This window comes from Falco punctatus (genome assembly GCF_963210335.1).
Source record: "Falco punctatus genome assembly, chromosome: 13".
Taxonomy (NCBI): Eukaryota; Metazoa; Chordata; class Aves; order Falconiformes; family Falconidae; genus Falco; species Falco punctatus.
This window is the reverse complement of record NC_137593.1, coordinates 19,910,085-19,932,886: the sequence shown is the minus strand read 5'-3', so window position 1 is coordinate 19,932,886 and position 22,802 is coordinate 19,910,085. Positions and strand designations below refer to the sequence as shown.

The 22,802-nt window shown below is 46.0% G+C and overlaps 1 protein-coding gene and 2 long non-coding RNA genes across 13 annotated transcripts in view; 1 reads left to right on the top strand and 2 right to left on the bottom strand.

Moving 5' to 3' along the window:
* Nucleotides 1-3,848: 3,848 nt before the first annotated feature.
* On the bottom strand, nucleotides 3,849-17,652 carry LOC308072709. Of its 4 annotated transcripts, XR_013931751.1 has the most exons (4): nucleotides 17,528-17,652; nucleotides 15,816-15,873; nucleotides 15,391-15,482; nucleotides 3,849-13,402 (listed from the first exon to the last, which is right to left on the bottom strand). It is a non-coding gene; the product is annotated as an uncharacterized lncRNA (long non-coding RNA). The 4 variants fall into 4 exon arrangements; XR_013931750.1 differs by having other exon boundaries at nucleotides 15,391-15,873; XR_013931752.1 differs by lacking the exon at nucleotides 17,528-17,652 and having other exon boundaries at nucleotides 3,849-7,752; nucleotides 11,818-13,402; nucleotides 15,391-16,362.
* The window catches only part of LOC308072699 (guanylate cyclase soluble subunit beta-2-like), a 25,493-nt gene continuing 19,441 nt past the window's right edge, over nucleotides 16,751-22,802 (top strand). For 6 of the 8 annotated variants that reach the window (XR_013931745.1, XR_013931746.1, XR_013931747.1 and 3 more), the window contains exons 1-6: nucleotides 18,931-19,249; nucleotides 20,128-20,222; nucleotides 20,415-20,575; nucleotides 20,954-21,053; nucleotides 22,182-22,405; nucleotides 22,493-22,598. Coding sequence is in view for 4 of the 8 variants with exons in the window: in XM_080409929.1 (XP_080266055.1) it covers nucleotides 19,113-19,249; nucleotides 20,128-20,222; nucleotides 20,415-20,575; nucleotides 20,954-21,053; nucleotides 22,182-22,405; nucleotides 22,493-22,598 (823 nt within the window). In the remaining 4 variants the exon portion in view is untranslated. Of the gene's footprint in view, nucleotides 18,227-18,930; nucleotides 19,250-20,127; nucleotides 20,223-20,414; nucleotides 20,632-20,953; nucleotides 21,054-22,181; nucleotides 22,406-22,492; nucleotides 22,599-22,802 lie in introns of those variants that run through there. The other 2 variants (XM_080409930.1, XM_080409931.1) reach the window with 2 other exon arrangements.
* LOC308072713 overlaps nucleotides 21,053-22,802 on the bottom strand; it is a 9,310-nt gene continuing 7,560 nt past the window's right edge. The window contains exon 3 of the long non-coding RNA XR_013931761.1: nucleotides 21,053-22,118. This is a non-coding gene — a long non-coding RNA (uncharacterized lncRNA). The remainder of the gene's footprint in view (nucleotides 22,119-22,802) is intronic.

Sequence of the window (22,802 nt, the reverse complement as noted above, 5' to 3'; positions counted from 1 at the left end):
CCACCACAAACAGAGTAAATGCTAAAATATGACAGTCTAAACAGCTCAACAGTTTCAAAGTTAAAACAGATTGAAGCACTTTCAAATTATCTTGCAAGCAGGAAGAAAAAGAGGTGTCGAGGTACTATCTCTACCCTATGTTCTCTATTACTGACCTGACAACAGACAAAACCCTTGCTGACGGGCACAGCTTAACCCATGCTCTCCCTTAGAGCTCTGTGTATCACTTTCCATGCCATCAGCAGACTCCCCCACCACTTGTTGCACAAGATCTGCCCCTAGCGCTGGCGGGCTCAGAGTGGACTGTTTACAGGCAGAGTGCTGAGGACTGGCAGGAGATGATGAGGTTGCTGTAATGAGCGCATCATGTAGTGGCACATTTTAAAAACAGGTCTAACCAGACAATGCACATAATAACCAACATTAATGCTGTCCAACCAGCACCGGCTTCCCTTTCAGTACCTGACCCACTTCGAGATTGTTGGAATAACACATCGAATAATAATGAAGTCCTTAACAGACTAAGTCAAGTCTGGGTTCAAGTGCAAACTCAAATCTCTAATGCATGCCTTTGACAGTCATCTTACACAATATGGCTGCAAAATACACCAGCAAACTGATGGCCTGTAATTCACCAGCACTGCAGCTTCTCTTACGGCAGCAATTGCTGTAATTACTGTACCATCAGCTGCTTTTGCACCCTAACTGTGTCAAACAAGGACTAGAGCAGTACAATGTACCTGTATAAATGCCTGTGTCCTCACTACAGTGCTACTGCTAGAACAGGGGATGCTATTGCATTGAGAAAAGGCAGACTTCTTGTTACAGCCACATTTTCTAGCTGTGAGACCGCTGCCTCACTGCCAAGTCGGGAGTTTTCACAGGCTTTCAGGAGCGTGACAGGAGATTTGGTTGGAGCAAATCTTTTGTGCAGTGCTCACATTACAAAACAAAAATAATCATGCTACAGCAGTTGCAGTCAACAGTGAAAGCTGCAATGGTGAGGTTAGACAAATGGTTCAGGTTCAGAAATTTTTCCTACTGCATCACAACAATCTGCTCTTAGAGATGAACAAATGTGTACATGTGTCAGAAGAAGGCCTAAAAAAGCCATCTTTAAAACACTCAAGGCAAATTTTCAGGGAAAAAAGTTTCTGGTGCAAACCATGGAAGAAAATATTGTGCACAAACCCAAGTAAAATTAAAAGGTTGCGCCAGTACCATCATACTGTACAAACACCTGCCAAAAGGTTAGGGGTGACCTGATCTTGGTGTATAAAGCACCCACGTGGGAAAGTGGTTTCTGAGAGTACTGCCATTTAAATCAAGTAGGAAAAGACAGTTCAACAAAACGGTTGGAAAATGAAGTAAGATCAAAACCAATGCCACACCAAAAGTAATTATTCCTTGAAACTATTTACCTACATGTGCAACAGATCCTTCATGATTCAATCTGTCAAATGAAGCTCAGTAACTTGCTAAATACGAAGACAGAATGCGAATGGGGCGAGTTTTGTCAGGACTAGCTAACACCACTTTCTTTCAAAACAGAAGCTCCAGATTTACTGAGGCACTTCAGTAGTAAAACCATCTTGGCTCTTGGCACCATAGGCAGATGCAGGTGGGTAATGTAGGTGTTTGGTAGCACTCACTTCTTTGCTGTGGCACTCACGATGCTGGTCCTGGAGAACGTCTGCTCTGAGATGGTTGATGAATTTTTATTCTTAGGAGATCTCATTTCTTAGTACCAATTCAGTGTCTTTGGGACTGGAGGAAGTTGCTTTGAAAGTTGAGGGAGAAACATGTTTCAGAGTTTTCATAGTTATACTCACCAGAGATTACTTTATTTGTGGCTGTTACTGACTTTCATGCCTCACCTATTTTGACGTTTCCTGTTCACTAAGTGACAGAGAATTGGTCACCTTGCATACTTAAAATGCCTGTACATTTGTGGCCTTTTCAGATTCAGGTAAAAACTCTTTAAGTTTCCCACATGGGAATTTCCTCCTTCTAAAATATATGCATTGTTTTAAAAATTACAATGCACTGGAGAAGTCTCTAGCTGGCTGTAGTTTGCATATTTTCCAGGTCCTTCACACTGCCGTAGAAAGCCTTGTGCAGCAGAGTGACTAATCTTCAGTCTTGGTCAGGTATTTACTGGAGAAGCAGCTGTGCCAGTTTAAGGTGTGACTGACATCCAGGTGTTTGTCATTGCTCCACAGCAGCTGTACAGACAGCCCTATTGCATAGCATAAAAGACTGTATAAAAAAAATCAGTCTTTAAACTCCAGTGGAAAGTCAGGTGGGGGAACTCACATCACTCCTACTGGCACTTACTAACCTGCTGCCCTTCTGCTGTAATACGTGAGGAGTGCCCAGCTGATTTATTCTGACATCTGAGCTGTACCAGGAAGAGAGTAATTTCCACTTTATGGTGGGAATGGACGTCTTCAAGTGCCACAAAGCCATTTTTACAATGACCGCGTGACTGTAGCCTCAGAAAACAGTCATTATTTTAGAGGCTGCCAGTAAACATCCTCTTCCAGACGTGGCTCTGCAGGCTAAAGATGCCAGGCATCTGGAATGGGCATTCCCAGAAATCCTGCCTCTTCCCATAGCTCCATAAATTGGAATTGTGCTGCTGTTTCCCTATCTGCCCAAGACAAAGCATGCTGGTTCGTGCAAGCCTGCTTTTGTCAGCTGGTTGAACTTACCCAGCAGAACTGGCCTGAAGCAAACTAGGTGCATTTATTCCCCTGGATACACCTTTTTGGCAGAGTTGTGCCAGTGGTAACTCCTGGAGGTAGACAGAGCAAGACTTTCAGTAGTCAAAAGGTGTTTGTGAAATGGTAATGGCACATGACCACCAAGCAGTTGAGCACATCACGACAACCGTCGTAAAAATTGTGAAACATCCATGAAAATCACAACTGTCCTTCAGCCATTAAACAGCTTTCAACTCACAAGCTGGAGTTCACTGCAAAAAGTGATCTTTTAACAAATTTTATACAATGACAATAAATTCAGACAAGATGCTTCTTTAAACTGTAAGGTTACTGCTGTTACCTTTACAACACTGTTATCTAAGGGCCAACAAACAGTACTCACATCCGTCACTAGACAAGCACAAAAAAATAGACACTCTTCTACAAAACAGCTCGCAAATTGTAGATAAGGCAGGTTATGGGGAAGGTGTGGCATGAAGGAAGGTGTGTTTTCAGGAATGTGATTATGTTCTTGGACATTCAGTCTGAAGGGAGGCCTAAAGCAAATAAGAAAAAAAAATCACATACTAAATAACTTGAACCTGCTGTGAACATGCATGAGACCACCTACGTATGCATGTGTCTTTCATGCAGAGTCCAGTGGGCTGGGTAAATGAGGTCCACATGTGAGCCTGGCTTTTTGAACTGTCATGACATGGATGCAAGGTAAGGATAAGCTTTTGATGCCAATAAGTTAGTTGTTTTACCTTCAGGAAGTACCTAAATAAATAATGTCCTGGTAAGAGGGGCATGGTATGTTAATACTGGGTAGCACAGACCCACTCCCGTGAAATGGCTACAGTTTCTCAAGACATTATAATACAAAGTGCAGAAAAAACCAAGATCATAATGGATAAAGAGCTACATACACTAGAATAAAAATCTGTATACAAGACCATTCTCCCAGGATAGGTGTATCAGATGTATGGCAAAATCTTCCTAATATAAATGCAGCATATATTAACAAAAGTGCATTGTTACTAACGTACTTCACACAAGCCTGTTTTAAAAAAATAAAATTAAATTAAAAATTTAAATTAAATTTTATTAAATTAAATAAAAAATTTAAATTAAAAAATTAAAAAAAATATATTTGAACAAACAGTAATAGCTTTTCCAGGTGATACTCAGGTTGGCAATCACATTTCTTACTGTCTCTTGCTGATCCAAATTCTTTCTAGGGAGTGAAATTGCTTGTGGCCACATCTCAAGGCTTGTTTGGCTCCAGCTACCTGGCTAGGGGATGTTTTATTCATGTCATTACTGAAATCACTAATTTGATTTAAAATGGTGTTGGAAAGTCTGCAGATTCTTCCCATATAGCATAAGCCAAGCAATATTATTCAAATGAGCTAAGCTGAAATTCATTGAAAGATGCAAATGACCTACGTTGCAAATGAGCACTCTTAAATAATATTTTATTGCACATATCCATGATGTTCCTTAATTTGAGCAAACAGCAAGTTTGATACCACTGTAAAGAAAATCTGAATCTGTAAAACACTTCTGTTTCAGTATGGAGAGAAAATATTAGTAGTAAATTTAAGACAGGCAATAAGAATTGTTTCTGGAATATATTTTCTTCTTAGTTCAATGGGATCCTGACATGTCTAGGTGGGAGTGGAGGAATAAAAAAAATCCTGCAAATTGCTGAAGTATAATCTCCCTCACCTACTTTTCTGGTTCTTCTAATTGAGAAATTATAACATCTAGGGACAGGAACATGCTATCATCAGAAACCTTTTTCAACCAATAATATGGATTTAGTTATATGCTTTATTACTTTCTGTTGGTTTCAGAACTGTAGTATAAAAATTAAAAAGGAGGTGAAAATACAAACCAATCACAGTATTTGACAATTTTCAAAATGATACAGTTTCATTTTTTGGTCAATATTACCTACCATTTCCTTCAATTTTACTTGAAAGGCCATTGTGAGGGGTATTTCTGACGACTCCGATGTGCAGGACAACTGTATGTACACACATATATTAGCAACACTTCCTATTTGCCTGTGAAAAAACAGTGGTGATTGCAGAGGCTCCAGCCCCTGTTCCTTGAGTCACTGGGCAAATATTTCCTCCAAGTTCAAGAGGTGCAGTGGCAGGGCCAGTCCCCTCCAGGGAGGGCTGTCAGGGTACCACCGGGATGCTGGCACCCAGGTCACCGATGCACTGGGAGGCAGCAGGGCTTTCTCTCCAGACGCCCCTCTCCCCCTGGAGCCTTGAGTCCTCCCGGTGGGGTCAAGGGGGGCTGGCAGCCCCTGGGCAGAGGGCTCCAGCTCCCCTGCCTCTCAGCAGCAGGTTAGCAGAGGAAGGGCCACCACCACCCTCCTGCAGCCCTCTGCAAAATGCACCCACCAGCAGCAGCCATCAGCGGGGCAAGGCCAAGGTATGCCAGTGCCTGGCTTTGTCTGCTGCTCTCTCTGCTCTCTAGAGGGTCCAACCAAGCCCAAGCTGACCTACAAGCCTGGCAGCCAGGTCTCAGACCTCCTGAGCCGTTTTTAGCATGTCCAGTGCCAGATCCAGGCTCCGAGTGCTTTCCAGCCAAACACAGGTACTGAGCAGGTTTTCCTTTTTTTTTTCTTTTCCATTTTCTAAAACACAATCTTTGAACTAGGCACCAGAGTTCCCCCCAAAAAGGCAGTGTGCTTTTGTGACCTTGCCATCAATCTGCCTGTCCCTAAGAAGGCTCTTAATTAATTGCAAGGGATTTGCATTCACCTTCCCTAAAGACCTTCAAGAATTCTCCTCAAAGATTTCCAATTTTATCTTATTTTCAAATCAAGCGGGCATCTTAGCAGAACAAGAATTTAACAAATGTGTGCATTAGTGAAAGAGATGCGGGATGAATGTTAACTTCAAACCTTGTCTCTAGTACCAGATTGTTCAGGAAAATAAAAACAAGTAAATTCTGGGATAGTCCCAAGATATCTTAAAAATTACAGGAGCAATGCTTGTGCTAATTTAACCATTTCATTGTCAAAATGCTATCACAGTTTAGCAACGCCTAGACATCAGGCAACAGTTCAGCAAACCTCATTGAGTCTGCGGATTTCTTAAAAGCAGGAATGCCAACGATTTTTCTTCTGCCAAATTAGGCAGAGTCAGCCAAATGGAAAGGTGTAAATCCTGTCCTCTTGTGTACTCAGGGCCTCTAGTTGTTCTCAGGACCTAGCAAGAGATTGAATTTGCCTGCTATTAGCAACTAGAAAAAGCCCGAGGCAGAACGCCAGTTTCTAAATTAAACAAACAAAAATCCTTTTCTTGTTAGCTTTTAAAGACATGTATATTTCTTTCACACCTAGCACTCAATACATAGTCAAGTTTAAGTGAGTAGCTGGAAAAGTACCAAAGAGTTACATATACTTACATTGCTAAAAGAAAGACTGCATTTTTTAACACATCCCAAGGATCTATGAAGACATCCCTCGCTCTGTCTCCAGGCCAGCTGGACTATTAGTTGGGAATATTTTTGATCAAAGTGGAAAGTCCTAAAGATGATTTCACAAGCCCCATCAATCAGCCTAATTCTGGCCCAGTTGCCATAGCAGAAACGTGTCTAAAGAATTTTCCAATTAGTTAAAAGGGTGATTAATGTCCTTGTAGATTTTCACTCAGGGAGAGTGGCATGGTTTTGGTTTTGGGGTTTTTTTTATCATTATTTTTTATTTAATGCTGCTTTCACATTTTGGAATTGCCCTGACTTCAAAGACTTATCCCAATGAACAGTCAGACATAAAAAAAAAGCCCTTATTCAAATACATCTGTTACCCTTAATAACATATTTCAAACACTTCTTCACCGTGGGCAGGAGAACACATATATAAATGCATTTCTGAATGGGGGAGAAATGATTAAAAGTGACTTGTTTATTGAAGTTGTGTGTAATGTATAGCTGGTACATCATATACAGGAGCTGTGGTGTTACCACATACACTCAGGTCTCAGTAAATACAGTACTGGGCTGTTTAAAGAGTGACATATGGTGCTTACTAACAAGGAAATATGTATAGATGCCTATGAGAAGAAATTCTATGATATTCCAGAGTTGCTTTTCAGTATTTGCAGGAAAGCATCCAGAAAGAAGAGAGGAGCATCAAAGTCTGGCTCTGCATACCTTCTGCCAGACTCTTAAAACACTCACTAGGAAGCCAGTACAGCCTGAAGAGGGCTAAATAGCTGAAAAAAACCCTGTGGTGAAATAGATACAATTCTTCCCATAGGGAAGATTAATTTTCTAGTCATATCTCTGCACAGCTCAAACCATTAACACGCTCTGTCTCACTCTTCATGTCTTCTACTTCTCCCCTCTTTCCTAGATATTTGACACCAAAAAAAAAATAAATTAAAAAATATCCCAGTCAGCCTTCCCTGCATAGAAGTCTACACCAGACCAACCAATCCTTTATGTAACTGCTGAGCTCTTTCCATGCGTATCAGCATTAGCTTATGACATTATTTTTAGGATTTTCCCTTCCGATCGAAACTCTTTGCACCAACATCTGTGACTTCCTCCTGCTGTGTGCCGCTGCCCCGGCCATCAAGGTCTTTGAAACTGCCACAGCACCGAATGCAAACTGGAGCAAGGCAGGAGGCTCTCACTACTGCAAAGACATTACTTGTGCCAGATGTCTTTCTTTAAAAATATACATATATACACACACACACACATCTACACATGTATATATACATTTCTTTATTCTCAATAGAGAGTTTTAGTTTGCTTACCAACAGTGCATAGCTTAAGACCTACCTCCTTAATCATAGTAGCACACATATTACTGACACACGCCTTAAGGAGACCTTCTAAACTTGATATTTAAACATTTAATTAAAAATTAATATGTTTTTCAGACCTACTTGCATACTAAAACCACTGGAGCCCAGCTGCTGCGTGTGGCGAGGCAGTGCCAAGCTGGCTGTCAGATGCATGCAGTGCTTGATCAGTCTCATTGCTGATGGGAGCTTCAGCCAGGGTCTCATTTCTGCAGCCATAAAGGAAAAAAGAAGACATTTTCTTTAGGTTGGCAGGAATTTAACCATTAGAGCAGGATTTTTACTCACAGGTTTTTGTATTTTGGTATTACAAGATGGGCGGAATGCAGAGGATTTTGCTCTGTGTTCTCTGTGGCAATGGCAGAAATTGTCATTCAAGGATTTCCCAGGCCTACGAGAATGACTTGGCTTAAAGGATTGTGCGTCCAAACACACAGATTACCCAATAAAATCTATTACTTTCCTGGTGCTCATCAGTCCTAGTCCTATGAATCAAGAGCTCTATTGAGTAATCCTGCATCTTAATTATATTTTGGTGGCATGCATGGATTTGAAAGATTCTTTAGGATTGCTTTGACCGCAAAGTGCTGTGGTTCTGAATGGCTGTTCAAACAGCTCTGCTTCATTTTCCCTTTGTTTAAGCACTGCGCAAGGAAATATTTGCAATGCACAAGAAGATGCAGGGGTCACAGGAATGATCCTGAACATGGGACAGATTTTCAGATGCTTATGCCATAAGCAGTGCTTGTCAGAAGAGCCCAAAGCCCAGGCAGCCTGCATGGCAGCAGTAACCCTGCTGCTCAGGGCCAGGTGCTGTTTTGGCATCAGAATAGTCCATCGTTGTTCCCATCTCTTTTCCCCAGAGCATGGGAAGCAAGGCATATTAGCTGAGGATGTTAGCCTACGTTAGAAAAACAGCTTCAAAAGGTAGTCTAATATTTCTTACTCAATTACAAATTCTCTCACTTTAGGTGTGGAAGCAGGCAATGATACCTTCTCTTTAATGCCCATACTCAGAGGTGAGGTGAGAGAAGATGTGTTGCCCTAGAAGGCCCAGCAAGTTCCATACACAAAACTGCATGGAAGTGGATGTTTCCACAGGGCAAAACGGGGAATGAAGCTGTTGGCTCCGGGGCAGCAGAAATCTGCTCAGCAGTGGAAGCCAACGTAACTTAGAGTCTGTCATCTCCATGGTCAATCCTTTGGAGGGCTTATTGCTATAGATTTGGGTTGGCGTTACCTGTGATATTCCTTCCTGTGTCGCTGCTTTCAGCTGTAGTTAAGATTATAGTAACTAGCCTATACACGTTACCGGACAGCAGGATTACTGTTGTTTTTAATGTATTACACCATCAGGCAAGCTGCTGGGACAGAACAGCTGGACAAGTTGGAGCTAGCCTCCTCCCAATTAGCTGCTTGGTGGTTGTGCTTCTCAGTTAGAAACTCACATCTCTCCAGTTTTACATTTGTACTTGCTTGTTTCAGCTAACAAAAGAAAGTCCAGAGTATAGCTCTGATGGCCAGCAGCTCTGGAGTTACATGCTGGATCATCTCCCTTCTACCCTAGTGCATGTTGCACTGCTTTTCTGTTTTCCCTTAGGAAAATGTGGATACCACCATTCACCGGCGTTACAAGTATAACTTGTGTGAGGCTTTGGAGAGCTGGTATGGCATACTCTGGTAACTGATGTTTACTTTATACAGTGTACAGGCCCATCAAGCAAAAATAAATCAACATTTTAAAACTAATTCACAACTTAGTTTCCATCTATTTCTCCCAAACACTGCTACTGGCAAAGGATTGTGAGGATGCCTGGTCCTTCAGGCTCCTCACCAGCCTGGCAGTCTTTTCTAGCAGCTGATACATACTGCACACTGTGATGGCTATGCTGTGTGGCACAGATTTTCCCAGTCAAGGTTCATTTGGAGCCGGTTTACTTGCATTGCAGTGCTTTCCCCTTCCCAGAAAGCCATTCTGTCAGGGTAGGAAAAAGAAGGGAAAAGAGAAAGGGGGAAACTAACCAAGCAGCAACAAAGGAAGTGAGCGAAGCCACAGCACGCTCCTTGAGGGGCTGTAGGCACTGCTGTGCATGCAGCAGAGAAGACAAATGACTCAAACAGCAAGGTGATCCTGCACACTTTGAAACTGTTACATTCACGCAAACAAATTACAGTGTGCTCGCTGGCTACACAAACAAAATACAGTGTTTGCTATCTCCGTGTTATTCCATGCATCCAAAGTTAGCATTGCATCTCTGAGCTGTAATTCATATTACAGTACCACTCCTGTTTTACATGTTTTACACATCATCCCACTTCACTAATTCCAAAGCCATGTCCCACCCTAGCTCTTGCTCCCGCTCTCCATCAAAGACCAAGGCTTGGATTTCCCTTGCTTTCAGCAGTGAATGCAGTAGTACTGGTCAGGAAAAAAAAGGAGCAAAGCTGGTGCACACACACAGCAGTAACGGGTTAGCTGCAGTTGCAAACATTTGCTTAAAAGGTCGATGACATGTCCTGATTTGGGCAGCTTTCTGCTACGTCCATCGTGAGGACAATGCCAGTTTCCAAGCGTATGAGAAATCTACACTGGAGCATGGGACATGCTCGCACTAACTGGCCAGTTCTGATCCTACTAGTGGCCTAGAGCTGAGCTCAAGCTATTTATCCTGCTTCTGGGGCTGCTTCTACAGTCTTCATCAAGTTCTTTGTAGCTACAACTAAACTGCTTCATCCAGCTGGGCAGAACTAGTTCAGGTGAACTAGAGAGGGGCACAGATACACATTCTTATTCTAAACAAAATAGCCTTTCAGCAAAATAACTCATCTTAAAATAAGAGAGATGTTTATTCCCTAGCCTCACCCAAAGACACGCTATCTAGAACCAGCTTTCATGAAACCAAGATGGTCCATGTCAAGAATGGAAGACACTGGATCTGGCAAAACAAATTATCGGAGGAAAAACCAATCTCAACGGGAATTGCTGGAGATCTCAAACATATGTAGCTCTACATTTAATATTGAAAACCTCAAAAGCTCAGCTGTATTATATCCAGTAGTCATATCAGTGTGAAACGAAGCACAAATCCAAAACCAGAACAAAGACCGTTACTGTCCCCAAATTAACCTGTGAAAGCTATTGGACAGCCATGGTACATTATACAGAGGGGAAAAAAGGTGCAGTGCATTTTCAGTAGCCAGCCTGAGCTAATGCTAGTTGATTTGGCTATATTGTTCTGATTTGGGGGGGAAGGACCTTCCTGCATTACGATATAAATTCATTATATAGAGATACACAGGGGAGATAGAATACACAATAAACATAAAAAAGTGCATCAAAGTGATCATTTCTCTGGTTTTCTCGATAGTGTAGAGCTTAGCCCTTCGCTGCTCTACACATCATCTCAACGGACCATGCCTTTCAAGTCTGTTCATCATTGACTGGATGGAGGGGGTGGTGTAAGGGTGAAAGGACAATTATGGAGATTTTTGGGTGGTTCTCTGAAGGGATTTGCCAGGGTGGCAGCCACTCCCCCATCACACGATGCAGCTGCCCTCATCCCTACCCAGCCCTCCAAGGACAGATGGCTGGCGAGTCAGGTGCTAGTTAGGTCATCACCAACACCTACAGTTTCGAAAGGAGAGATCATAAAGGAGATTACAGTTGTAGGTGGAGATGCAGAAAACACAAGGCTACCTTCAGCTACCTCTTACTACTTGCTATCAGCTAGTCTGTATCTGAGTTTCTTATCCCACCAGCTCACCCTACCACAGACAGGCGAGTCACTGTGATTCTCCAGTTAAGCCCTTACCCCTTGCAGAGCCCATTACAAAAAATAAAGCTTCAACCAGCCAGCACCTATTGCCTTGCTCGCTCCTGATCATGGCATTTCTCCCTCTGCAGGAAGAATAGGAGCCTTTATCCCACTGTTCCTTTAAAGACCCACAGGCACACACTGGGCACGGAGGCAAGCACTTCATTATTTCAGTCTTCCTTTTCCTTCCACTTCACAAGAATTTAAATTTCCTTGTTAGCCATCCTTGCTTGGACATTTAAAAACTCCTGGTTAATAGCCCTTCTACTAGACAAATCTCCAAAGTTTCAAAGAAGAAGCTCCTTAGCCACTTCTCTCAGCCCTTTGGACCTCTCTCGTATCACCATCACAGTTTTCCACCTAGATTTTCCAAGACAGTTTACTACTCCCTATTTAGCACTCCCTAATTATTTACAAACTTTACTTCTCTTGCTTAAGCAAGGGAAATATTTTGTATACCTCCTCCTTTTCCCAAAGTGCATCACTGTCAAAGCTCAGGTCCAGTCCTTCTTGCGGATCACGGGAGCTGCAGTGCTCTGAAAACTGAGACCATGCTGGGCTTGTGCCCCTCCCCTAAGGCTGTAGAACAGTTTGTCCCTATGAACGACAAAGGATGTTGAACCTCATCTTTGCACAGAATGAATCCAGGTATTTTCCAGCCAAAGATGCCACATGGCATATAGCTCACAGATTCAGTTCAAACAAGGAAAGATAAACATGTATGTGTTAATAATGGTATGAGAAATCTAAGCATGCTGTGTAATTAATACTATTGCAAAATATTACTCAGGGGAGTAAAAGCAGCAGGGAAGCTGATTGTTACATTTAAAGCACCAAGAAAGCATCTGTGGGAAGTGGTTTGGTGGGAAAAGGTAGCCAAGCAGAAAGCTCCCTAGAAGAAAGCTGTTTGATTTGAATAAGGCTGGATGTGACAGAGGCTGGGGCAGAACTCAGGCAAGAGGAAAGTAAAACCATCAGCGTATTCAATTAGATTTGGAATTTAACAGTTACAGGTCTAATTAAGACATGCAGCCACAGGAAACCTGACTCCACCCCTTAAGAACAGAAACCCAAATATTTAATGGGCCACAATGGAGGGTAGCTGGATTTTTATTTCCAAAAGTAAAGCAGCAATTTGTCACAATATTAAAGCCAAATAAAGCTAGTGCCATCTTTTACCGCTCATTGGTTTGACAATATTTGGGATGTGCCGCTAAATTGCTTTGGGTTCTTGAACTGGGTGGGCCCTTGGAGTTTTTTGGGTTACACAACAGATGCTAGGTGACAGGAGTAGTACCTGAAAGGCCCTCTTTTCAAAGCGCCGGGAAGGGCTGCTGGTGGGATGGAAGAGAAATATACCACAGACCCCTCAGACCCAACCTTGTTTAACAGCGCAGCCTGCACGAGCTGCTGTTACGCTATTTCTTCATTTGACGCAAGGACTTTGAAATCTGTAGTTGCTTTTCCAAAGGAACAAGACACCAGAAGCAACCAAACAGCTCCATATGCTAATACATTTGAGCTATGTGGCTCGGAATACAATGCAGATGTAATAGTACAGTGCCAAAGATGGATGAGCCTTGACTTTTACCCATTTTTGCATTATCCTTGACTGCATTCTTCCAGTCTCCTGGATAACTGAGCCGTCTGTGAGCTGCAGCAGAAGCGAGCCTGGCCCAGGCAATCAAGACAAATGATTCTTTGTAGCTTGTTGCAGTGATGTTAAAGCTTGAACAAATTTCATTAACTAGCAATCAGAAGCAAAAATACAAGTAATGAGCTATTTTCTACTTAGAAAACAGATACTGGATGCTAGCTCTTGAATGTCAGTAGTGACACCAGAGGCAAGCTGAAGAAAATACCACAGGAACATGCAGACTTTAACCAGAAATTTTCACGCACCAGATGCACCCACAGGGCCTGTTTCTCCTCTGCATGACACACGTTTTCATGGATGCAGCCCTGACTTCCCCAGCTCAGAGGAGATGAGTGCCCGGGAGGGAAAGCGCCAGGGCAGAGGGACTGAGGAACTCCATGGCAGCACCTGTGGAAAGCCAGGAGAGAGGGAACAAAGCTAAAGCCCATCCAATTCTCAGAGCAAATCGCTCATTTCCTCAATTCCCTCCCCATCAGTGCCGTAAAGTACACTTATGAAAAGGTTCTGGACCCAAGCCAGTAACTTTTCCCAACAGTTTTGCAAAGCCAATTGAAATCCTATTGACCCAGCCTCCCATCTCCAGCTCAGCTTAACAGATGACCAGAGGAGCTGGGGTTCTGAAAACTTTCCTGAGGGTAGAAGGCTGCACTAGTACAATTTCACTGCTGTTGAGTTGGTCTACATTAACAACATTTTAATTTTGCCCAGGGTCTTTAATAAGAATTCAAATATAACTGTTGGGGGTTTTAAGTATATATTGCAAAAATTGGAGCCATCCAAACTATGCAGGGCAGCACATCTTCTGTGTTTATTTTTATTCCCAATCTAGACTCTACATCAGCTGTCCTCATGGTTTGGTAGCGTGAAGTACTGGAAGCCTACCAATACATATATATAAAACTTCCTTTTTGGTTCCCACTGGTAGAAGGACAGATGCTTTTTCTCTTCGAGTCACTAAAAAGTCACTGCAGGCTAATTCAAGACAAATGTGAACACATGATATCTGAACAACGGATGTGGGGCTGTGTTTGAAGGAAGTATGCTGAAAAGCACTGCGTCCTAGGGGTCTTCAGCAGGAGAGAGTGCTAGCAACCACTTGGAGAACGGATTCTGTTACTGCTGTGGTATTTTGGACTCCAGACTGCAATGTTTAGAATGTGCTCTGCTCAGACGGTTATGGAGGCAGCCCCTCCACCATGGCAACTAACATATGGCTTTGCATTGTTGCTAATAATCACGCAACAGAAAGAAAAAGAAGAAAAAAGGAGGATGTCTTTGCATACACAAATTATGAAAGTCTATGGCTGCATTCTCCAAGGCTATAAACCAGAAGTTATAAATCGCTCTACTGCATATTTTCACTTCTCATCTAATTGAAAAAAAACAGCATCTACAGTTTTTGCAGCTAGCCCATTTATTTTGCTGAGCTGCACAGAGCTCAAGGATGCTGTTTAGTGCTAGCTGTGTATGAGCACAACAAAAGGCCAGGGGAAATTGGCTCTTGATGTGATTATTTTTGTCAGGTATGGATGAGTATCTTTTTTGCAAGGCCACAGCACCCCCCTTCCAAATTAACAGGTCTTTTGCCACAAAGGTGGAAAAAATATAAGACACACTTGCTCGCAAACTGCTGGCAAGGTTGCAGAATTTTACAGGATTTGCGGCACAGTCCTTAGGCTGCTGATTGGCCTCCAGACACATCACTTTTAGCAATTTATAAGGGACCAATGCACTTGATGAGTAGCGTACCCCACCCTCAGCACTGGACACCGAGCTGGTTATGGGAGGAAGGGTAGGCTGGGCACAGGTGAAGCCCACAGAGGACTTTTCAGACATACTTCAACTGAAGGTATCCTGTGCCCTCACGGTGAGACTCAGCCTCACAGGATAGAGCCCAGGAGAACACCAATGCGCGGTTCTGTCTGAACTTACCCCATCCACCCTATGAGTTCTGGGAAGAAAGAAACCAGCTGAAACTAAAGACATCCTGCTCCATCCTCTCCTTTACATACCCAAATACACCTGCTCTGCTGCCCCTGCAGCAGGTGGCAATTTGTGTCAGTGCCAGACCATTGCAGTGGGGTCCAGTGTAGACTGTGGGACTGGAATACGCTGTGCCAAGAGAGACCATAAACACCGTCGCTGGAGCACAGCAACAGATTGGGAAGGGGAGTATTGTTGTCTTCATTTACACAGAGTGGGCTGAGATACAGAAATGTGTAGGGTAGGGTGTTCTGTCTTTGATGAAAGGAATAGCTGCTGATCTCAAAATTCTAGGAAGCACTGATTACATTGTGCCAAAGAAATAGAGACATTTTAAAAAGAGTCACAGCAGAAGTGTGTTATAAATTTTTCTTATGTTTTCTTTCTCTTACTTGGAAGGCTTCTGTTATCCAGCTAGAGATGACAGAGGTGTCCGAGGGCACATCATGGGCCAGGGACTGTGAAGGGTGAGCAGCCCAACGACCTGCACACAAACAATCCAGACCTGAAGATTCTGTGTTCAATTTTTCTCTCATAACAACAAAAAGACCAGAAAAAATAGTAGGATTAAGTCACTAACCAAAGAAGGGCTAAAGCAATAATGATAAATTCAGTTCCAGTATGAATTACCTTGTGCAATATAGATTTAGTATACAGGCATTAATTTGAATTTTGGACAGTTTATCTGAATTGCGTCTCCAAGCCTTTTAGATAGTTGCTAATCTTTGTTACTAAAAATCATTGGGTTGCTTATTTAGGTGTCACGCATACAGCAAGAAAGAAAAGGTAATCAAGTACTAGAAGAGAGGATGCTTACTTTATTTAAAGTACTTATTTGATTTGCTGATCCCTCCAGTGATCCAGGTTTTATAAAACTGAAAATTATATAATAGAAATTAATTTATAAATTGAAGGCAATAAACAAACCCTCACAATTCTGAGATGATGCTGTGTTTATTCCGCTTCCACTTCCTTTAGCTTTATTTTCTTGTCATTTCTAGTGTCAAGTTGTTTGCATTAATATCAACAGCAGATTAATGCGGTAAAATTTGCACACAACTCCCCCTGTAACCTCACAGCGAGTTACGTTTGTGGTGACGGCACTGACAGCCATGAACTCCGAAGCCGATTATTTTTAGTTACTCTGCAGGCTGCGGAAAGCAGCGAGCCCAGCTCTGCAAGTGACAGGCTATTTTTAAGGCACCTCGAAGGAGGGTGCCCTCACCCCTCCTGGGGGGCGCCGCACACCTGCGCGCAACGCAGCGCGGCCGCGGCCGGCGGGGCGGGGGGGGGCGGCGGGACCCGGCTCCGGCGGGGAGAGGCCCCCCCTAGGGGCCGCCGGTCGGCGGGGCTGCGGCTGGGGGGCTGTGGGGCAGGGGGCTCTATGGGGCTGGGGGGCTGTGGGGCTGCGGGGCAGGGGGCTGGGGGCTCTATGGGGCTGGGGGGCTGGGGGGCTGCGGGGCTGCTGGGCTGGGGGCTCTATGGGGCTGCAGGGCTTGGGGCTGCGGTCTGCGAGCTCTATGGGGCTGCGGGGCAGGGGGCTGGGGGCTCTGCGGCGCTGGGGGCTCTATGGGGCTGCAGGGCTGGGGGCTGCGGTCTGCGGGCTCTATGGGGCTGCGGGGCAGGGGGCTGGGGGCTCTATGGGGCTGTGGGCTAGCGGTCTATGGGGCTGCGGGCTTTGCAGGGCTGCGGACTGGGGGCTCTGCGGGGCTGGGGTTTCAGCGGGGCTGGGGGCTCTATGGGGCTGCAGGCTCCATGGGTCTGCGGGCTGGGGTCTCTATGGGTCTGCGGGCTCTATGGGTCTGCGGGCTGGGGTCTCTATGGGTCTGTGGGTCTGGGGTCTGCGGGCTCTATGGGGCCGTGGGGCAGGGGGCTCGGCACCACCTCTGGCGCAGCAGCGGGCACGGGCGCTCCTCACAGCCGCAGTACGGACAGCAGGCCGAGAGACAGGGCGCCTGGAGCGCTGGCTAACCTAGCCGGGCAGGTGTATGTTGAAATAAATATTTGATATTGGCCAGGAATCAGAGGGGCTTGCGCGCGTCTGTGCTGAGCTGGGCCGCCGCACGGCCCCGGGGAGCGCAGCAGGCGCACGGGCTGCGGTTAGCTCTCTCCTGGGCCTGGCTCCCGCCCCGGGCTGAGGGGACAGCTTTGGAGAAGAAACCCTGTTTATCACGGGAGTCACCAACGGCTGCGGGCAGAAAGGCTGAGGGGAGCACAGAGGCTGCGGGGACACACGGGGGGCCGGGGCTGGCGGGGGGCTGGGGCCAGGCGTGGCGGCGCCCCCCGAACGCGCACGGCACCCGTGGGGGCCGGGAGGCTGGGGACAGGGGCGAGCGGCGTGGCTGGGAATTGCTACGGCCCGAGAAAAACCCTCCCTGCCCGGCTGGCACAGGGGGTGGGCGCAGCGTGGTCCCCCGAACCGTCCCGCAGCCCCTGCGCCAAGCGGCGGCGGGGGGGGGCCCGGGGCTGTCGTCACCCACGGGGCTGCCCCTGCCTGCTCGCTGACTGAGGACGGGAGCTCATCTTTACCCAGGGAGGGCGAGTGTTCTCCCCCGCATCCACTCAGGAGTCACTCCCGAAAGTGACCTACAAAAAATTATTCCAAAAACAAACCTGGGAAATAACTGTGCCGGGCTCTAAACCGCACGAATTCATCGCACCGAGAACCGATCGCTGTATTCCCGCTAACACCCCTACCGCCGGGGCGCAGCCTGGGCAGCCGGCAGCCCCCTGCCCCCGGCTGCGCCGCCTGTTGCCCGCAGGCCCGCAGCAGCGGCGCACGGCTCGGGGAAAGCCTTGGCAAGGGGCACGCTCCTCTCCTGTCCCCTCCGGGCTGCTCGCCCCGGTGGCCCCGGGAGCCCGCAGGCTCCGGCAGCGGGGCCCTGGGATCGGGAACCCGGGATCGGGAACCCGCCGTGCCCCGCCGCCAGCTGATGTGACGGCATCGCAGGCGATGCCCGCAGCACGCACCGGCAGCTACTACCGACAACGCGCGTTTCCTGCCGCCAGCCGGGCGGCCGAGGGAGACCGGGAACCGCGCCGGCCCGCAGTCCCCGTGCGGCGGCAGCGCCTCTGCCCGCGGCCCCCGGCTGTCCCCGCCGAGCGCAGCGGGGCCGGGCCTGGCCGTGCCGCCGCCCCCCGGGCAGGCAGCGGGGGGGCAGCGGGGCGGGCGCGCCGGGAGCCGGCGGCGGCTGCGGGAGCCCGCGGCGGGGCGGCGGCGGCAGGATGGTGAGCGGGCGGCGGGCGGGCGGGCGGCCGGGCCCGGCAGGGTCGGGGCCGGGCAGCCGCCGGGGGCGCAGCGGGGGAGGGCATTCGGGAGAGACGGCGCCTGTCGGGGACCGGCGGCCCCGGGGGCCAGGCGTGCTGCGCGTCCGCGTTGCTCTGGGGGGTCGGGGCCGCACCGCCCTCCGGCTGCTGCCGCCGTGATAGTGCTGCTGAGGGTTATCCCCCTAACACCCCCCCACCCCCCACCCACCTGGAGGGCAGGGTTTGCCCGTGCTACCGCAAAACATGAGAGTCACGGCACATCCCAACTTACCTGCCGGTGCTGCGCCGCGCCAGCCGCTGGGACCCGCTCCACTGCTCCCCCCGGCCCCGCTGCCCCCCCCCCCCCCCCCGTTGCACCCCGGCCCCTCTGCTCCCCCCGGCCCCGCTGCTCCCCCCGGCCCCGCTGCCCCCTCCCCCCCCCCCCCCCCCCCGTTGCACCCCGGCCCCGCTGCTCCCCCCTGGCCCTGTTGCACCCCGGCCCCTCTGCTCCCCCCGGCCCCACTGCCGACCCCCGGCCCCACTGCCCCCTCCCCCCCCCCCCCCCACCCCGTTGCACCCCGGCCCCGCTGCTCCCCCCTGGCCCTGTTGCACCCCGGCCCCTCTGCTCCCCCCGGCCCCACTGCCGACCCCCGGCCCCTCTGCTCCCCCCGGCCCCACTGCCGACCCCCGGCCCCGCTGCCCCCGCTCCGCCCGGCGGGGGTGAGCGTTTGGCTGCTCCGCTGAGTGCTCCTGAAACGCTGCGAGACACGACACGCTGCACTGTTCGCTGAAAGACATAATGGCTGTCAAACATCATTACTTTCTCTTTTGCAATATAACATTAGCGGTGGAATCTTAAAAAGCTGGCATGGTCGGGCTGCGTTTTGAAAATCAGTATGGCTTTTCCATGTTGGTGTATTTGCTTTTGCAGTATGGATTTATAAATACATGCCTGAAGTCTTTGGTGGTTGAAAAGTATGGTGAAGAAACGTGGGAAAGATTAAGGTAATATGTTCCCAATAAATGTTGTGTATTGAAAGAAAATGGTCCGGAATTTAGCAGCGGAGGACTGTAATTTCTCAGCGGCAAATGGCAGCCAATGTGTATCTCAAGTAATTATCAGAAGTAACTAGCAGGGCAAAAGCAAGAGTTTCTTACCTTGTAACACATCATACTCTGATACTAATTTGTCCCAATTAATTTGTTATATCAGATAATTAAGGGTGACATTTAGTCTTATAGACAATTGTGCAATGGAGTCACCATCTCACTGTGACAATATCAAGAAGTAATTACACTGAAAAGATGACATCCCTGATATCAAGTCAGTTTGATTCCAGTGCTTTTAGGAAAGCGGCTAAATACATTATCTTCTCTGCTTTTGTCTTGTCTTTGTAAGCTACATAGTACTTTCCAAGATATAAAGATATATAAATGATACTTAGATACAGACCTGTCATAGCCACTGAAGCCAATATAAAAAAAAAAAACAAACACCAAAATCCACCAAGTTTTTGGTCAGGTCTGTGGAGACCCAAACACTTGATATTTTGGCCACGTTGAATGACAAGCCAGCAGACCAGAAAACAAACTGCGACTCCACTTGCTCTAGCACACCGCATTATGATGCCCTAATCCTTGGAAGAGTTCACTGTAATATGTAAGGTGAAACAGCAGAAACGGAGAGGTGGACACCACCAGTCAGCCATGTCAAAGCAACACTCTCAAACCATCAGGGGAAGTAGTGCGTTCCAGTATAACGCCTGAAGGAGGCTGAGGAGTGGGTTAGTAGCAAACAGTGCTTAATGAATGCCAGTAGGGTCACCCAAGCACATCATATTTAGAGCACTGCTGAGACGAGAATATTGCCTTCTCTGTTGCAGGCTGCAGGCTGGAGTCCAGGATTCTTTCTTGACTTTTGAGGTTTACAAAGATGAGATCACAATGCAGCTCATTGACAAAGCCTGCAAAATATTAGGTATGTGTCACCGTGCCTCAAAAAATACACCATCATGGGTCAAGCCTGAGACTGCAGCTCATGTTTTAGTCTTCTGTGTTCTTTGCAATGCCCTCCCTATGTTGCAGATCTGCATTTACTCTTAAACCACCTGACAGCATTTCAAGAACTTCCAACCCTTTCTTATTCCTTAAAGTATCTTTATTTTGCCAGGTGTTCCCGCCGACGCGGTTCTGAGAGAGTTTGGAGAGTATTTCTTTGAGTTCTGTAAACGCTCAGGCTATGACCACATGCTGAGGACACTGGGTGGGAATCTCTATGAGTTCATAGAGAACCTGGACGCATTGCACAGCTACCTCTCCCTTTCCTACCAGGCAAGTTCGAGTACTGAGCAGATATGGGCGGACTCTGCCAGAGTTGGCAGCAGAAGGTATGAATGAATAATGAAGAAAGATGCCATGCCATAACAGGCTCTCCTATGTTCTGAAATAGATTACTCCAAAATGTTAAGACAATTTTTTAAAAGAACTTTTTCTGAGTAGACCTCAATATTAGATATTATTTGGTACATTGGCTCTAATGCATAGCAGATTTTCCTTCACAGGTGAGCATATTTAATTTTCTGTTTTTCAGCTTATTCATATTACTGCTTCTTTTATTAAGACGTGGGATGCTTTTGTACAAGTGGAGTTCACCAGAATTCTTTATCAGAAAAAGATACTGAGGTTTTGGTTTTGCTTGTTTTTCCTCAGGAGATGAATGCACCATCTTTTCGAGTAGAGAAGAATGAAGACGGGTCAATGCATTTACATTACTATTCAGACAGAAGAGGTCTGTGCCATATTGTGCCAGGTAATCAGATGGAATGCAGAGTACAGATGAGCTGGTGGTACAGTACATATTCAGAGTAATCATACTTCTGCAGTTAGACTTTGCTCAGGTTTCAGAATCTGTTTTCAGATGAGGACTGGCCGTGGAATTGAAGCCTGGTAGAGTTCAGTCACCAGACATCTGACCTCAGTATTTCCCTACTGCCTGGTTACTCCTAGCTCCCAGTAGCTTCAGTCAAAGTCTGTGATACGACAACCCAGGTCATAATTGTCCATTCCTGCTATAGAACTCCTATAGAATTTCCTGGAAGAAAAAGTTCACGGTGTGTATTGTGTCTGTTGGTTAATTCTCAGTGACTCATGCTCTTTAAATTACAGTGAAATACAAATTATAGTTGAAGACATCCATCCATCCTGTAATAAATAAGCCTGTAGTATATGCAATCTGCAAAACTGCTACTAAACCCTGATCAAAATTGAATCTTTTACTAGCATTTATAGAGATCTCCATGGTTGTACTCATGCAAGGGTTAAAGAGCTGTAAGGCTTGATGATATTCCTTTCTTTCATAGATGCTGCTGAATTTAGAAGTACCAAAACTACCCCCTTTGTCAAAACTCATTTCATATTCCTGTTGAAGCACAGAATATTTGGAATTTCAGGCAGAGCTTTTCATGTCATTGTCCAGTATTTCACCTAATAGCTAAGCAGAAATGAGAGAACTGATTGTGCATCTTCATGAAAGATAATTCCTTCCTTTCAAAAGAAAATATTCTGCAATGACTGAAATAGATTGTTATAGCAGAATTTCTTTAGAACCCCTGCACTTTTTGGGTTAATGGGAACTCATATTATTGCTGTGTATGACTGTTTGGACACATTCTTCAGATATCCTGCTGAGCTGCTGCTAGTGAAAAGAAGCATTTATCATCAGACAAGGCAAAAGAAACAGTAACTTTAAAGCTTATCTCCTATGCACATATTCTTACCGTGTTCATGGTAGTAGGAACAACATAGGTTGTTTTCTTCTCCCAGAAGTCCTTTGGAAAAGTGATTTCTGAAACAGTGAAATTCCACTGTGGGCTCTCTAAAAGGGAAAATGGAAAGAGTTTGTTCCTGGCAATACTTTTGTCTTTTGTTTCCTCTTCAGGAATCATCGGTGCAGCAGCCTTGGATTTTTTTAACATTGAGATTTCAATGGAAATAGTCAATCAAACAGAAGAAGAAGAAGAAAGAACTGGGAAAAAGGAACATATTGTTTTTCTTGTCACTCAAAACCCTGTATTTTCATACAAGGAAAGAAATGAGTTTTGTTCCTCACCTCAATATCTTGCTGACTCTGTAAAACAAATTGAGAACCAACTTAATAAAGAGGTATTTTAGTATTCATTATCACTGTATTATTAAAATAGGATTAAAATAAAAATACCCTTGCATTTCCCTTTGGATTTATTTCAACAGGATCTTGAAAAAGCCAAGAATACAATTGGAGACAGAGGAAGCTCTGTTTGTCCTGTGAAGAAGAGTCACTGGAAAACAATAAGAGGAATAATCACATTAGGAAAAGGTGAGAGATCGTTCAGATGGAGCTTGTCATAATTTCTGAGTCTCTTCAGTAAGAAAGTCAGTAAGCCTCCCTTCCTCCACCCACCCATCCATTTTGAAGTTATCATTCATATTTCCTCTGCGTCTTTTCAAAACGTTTCTGATTAAGTTTATTTCGGTTAGATGCTGGTAATCAAAGAACAATTGCAGTAATAAGCATGCTTAG